This window comes from Trichechus manatus, unplaced genomic scaffold (assembly GCF_000243295.1).
Source record: "Trichechus manatus latirostris isolate Lorelei unplaced genomic scaffold, TriManLat1.0 scaffold00060, whole genome shotgun sequence".
In the NCBI taxonomy this organism is placed as follows: Eukaryota; Metazoa; Chordata; class Mammalia; order Sirenia; family Trichechidae; genus Trichechus; species Trichechus manatus.
Window position 1 is genome coordinate 124,399 of NW_004443996.1, and position 2,982 is coordinate 127,380.

General features: G+C 40.9%; 1 protein-coding gene across 1 annotated transcript; it reads left to right on the forward strand.

Moving 5' to 3' along the window:
- Nucleotides 1–274: 274 nt before the first annotated feature.
- LOC105756407 (olfactory receptor 8U9-like) lies at nt 275–1,235 on the forward strand (the record flags this gene model as incomplete). Its single annotated transcript, XM_012556255.2, is given in 2 exon segments — nt 275–766; nt 769–1,235. Coding segments are annotated over 2 exon segments (959 nt in total), but the record flags the coding sequence as incomplete, so codon positions are not given.
- Between the last annotated feature and the right edge of the window lie 1,747 nt (nt 1,236–2,982).

Below are 2,982 nucleotides of genomic sequence, written 5' to 3' on the forward strand. Positions count from 1 at the left end.
AAGTGGTTTTACCCAAAATGTGAAATTTGAAATGGTTCTTTAGTTACTTACTGAGGGAGCTTCCTCTTGTAAGGCATTGAGAATGAATAGTCCAAGAACTGTTGTGAATATAGAGGATGCTTTAAACAGTGGTTCCAATATCTGAAATCTTTAATTAAAGTAGGGCTAACTTAATTCATCACCAACCATGTATCAGCTATTTCCCAAGTGTCTCTTATCATTGGACTCCTTGGTTTTGAGCTTAAGCTGTGTTTGTCAATTTCATTGCCTCTAGAAAGACCCCTGTGGAGAGAAGAGACGGATGTCTTCAACCAAACCACCATCACAGAGTTCATCCTCATAGGGCTCTTTGACCTCCCGGAGGTGTACTACCCTCTCTTTGTGACCTTTGCTGCCATCTATCAGGTCACCTTGGTGGGAAATGGGGCCATTCTCCTTGCTATTGGGACTGAGCAAAAGCTGCACACACCCATGCATTATTTTTTGGCAAATCTGTCCCTCTTAGATATCTACTGCCCATCAGCTACTGTTCCCAAGATGCTCAAGAACCTCTTGACCGAGAAGCAAAGCATTTCTTTTGTTGGGTGTCCTTTGCAGCTTTATTTCCTGGTGGCCGTGGTAAGCACCGAAGTGTTCCTTCTCTCTGTCATGGCTTATGACCGGTATGTGGCCATATGTTTTCCCCTTTGTTACACCCTTATCATGACAAAGGGACACTCTGTCCAGCTCACAGCTGGGACCTGGGCAGCAGACTTTCTCAATTCTCTTCCATTCGCGTTCGTCTTTCTTTCTGTAAATTTAATCTGGTCAACCAGTATTACTGTGACTTCCCTCCAGTGATGGCCCTCTCCTGTTCTTCCACATATGTGGCAGAAAAGCTTGTCTTAGTGATAAGAGGTATCTTGGGCATCAGCGCTCTCCTGATCACTGGTATCTCTTATATTTACATCATATCCACCATCCTGAGGATCCGGTCAGCTGAAGGGACGCGCAAAGCCTTTTCCACATGTGCTTCCCACCTACTTGTGGTTTGTTTGCTCTATGGTACAACGATATTTACCTACATCCGCCCCTCCTCCAGTCACGGCTCCCCCGCCAGAGACAGGCTCATCTCAATGCTGTATGGGGTTATTACCCCAATGTTAAACCCCATCATCTATAGCCTGAGAAACACGGAGGTAAAAGGAACACTCAGAAAGGTTTTATGTCATAAGATATGTTTACAGCAAGCATGATGTTATGTAATATTACTTCTAGTTAACCAGTTGCCTTGAGTCTATTCTCACTCATGGTGACTCCATGTGTGTTGGAGTAGAACTGTGCTGCCTAGGATTTTCAATGGTTGATTTTTCAGAAGTAGACTGTGAGACCTTTCTTCAGTGACACCTCTTGGTGAACCGAACTTCCAAACTTTTTGGTTTGCAGCCCAGTGCTTTAACTGTTTACACCACCAAGGGATGCCATTACTTGCTTAGCACTTCACTTAGGCTCAGTTGACAGGAGGAAGTGGAAGAATTCATAGAAAGAATAATTTTCTATTGATACATAGAGTACATACCTATTTATGTATGGAAATTTATACAAACACATATACATGAATCTACAGATTGCTGTTGTGGATAGCTGCTGTTGTGTGGCCTCTGACTTACAGAAACCTTATGCACAACAGAAAGAAATATTGCCTGATCCTGTTTCATCCTCACAATTGCCAGCATGTTTGAGTCCATTGTCGTGGCTATCATGCCAATCCATCTCACCAAGGATCTCCCTTGCCCTCGATCTCTCTCTATGTTATCAAACATGATGTCTTCCTCCAGCAATTGACCCATCGGGATAACTTTTCCAAAGTAAGTGACTCAAACAATGTTCTGTTGTAATCTGTAATCTTTTTGGCTAATTTTTAGAAATAGATAGACAGGACCTTCTTTGCCTATTTATCCTGATATGCTTCTGAAACTTGATCATTTTGGTCTTTCTCTTCTTCAGCTCTGATTTCTGATTATTCTTTATTTTTCACATTCTCTCTCTTTTCCTTCAACCACATCCATTCTCAGTTCCACCTGTTCCACCAAGGATAGCACATACTTTTCTACACCTCCAACTATAGATATCTAATTTGGTTCACTATATGACTGACATCCTAACCTCAAAATGTTGAAAACTACACGTCATCTTCTGACACACACACATACACAAACACACACCAGTCTCCTCATCAACTACCCTGTACAATGTTTTTCCCAGCTACTCGGATTAAAATCCCTGAAATAAGACTCTGTTTTAGTTTAGAACTTCCAATCATGATGAATAGAGAGCTGTCATTTCTGACTGTGGCTTGCTCTTTATTCTCACTTGATTCTCTCTTCCTCTCACACTTAGAAATATGAACACATTTTCTCTGGACAACAGCTTATATAATATACCACATTAAGTCAGTAATAATGTATAATTTTTGTCATCATTTTTCCCAGTGCTGTACCTCTCAATTACTTTCCAAAAAATAGTCCCGAGTCTGGTCATCACATATGAGTATTCCTGTTATCACAGGCAACATCTACCACTTTCTGCATTTCTGATTCTCTCTTACTCTCTGGCATTCAACATCATCTCTCTTTCTTTTAGCAGCATTCAGTCCTTCCTTTATGATTAAGTTAAGTGGTCATACCGCTAGTGAACTGTTGTTGTATTATTCAAAGACATCCTGTCCTTCTCTGTACTGTCATTGATATTTACTAATTTTCAAAATTTTAACAAATAATAACCTTAGCCTATGTACCTTTACCTTACCGACTAGGGACTGTAAAGGTCTTTGGATTGCCATGCTTTAGATCAATTTCATTCTCCAAAATTCAGGAATGTCAGCTTGGCAGAGGACTATGGGGACCACGGTCTTGGGGAACATCTAGCTCATTTCGCATAACACAGTTTATAAAGACAGTGTTCTACATTCTACCTTGGTGAGTAGCGTCTGGGGTCTTAAAA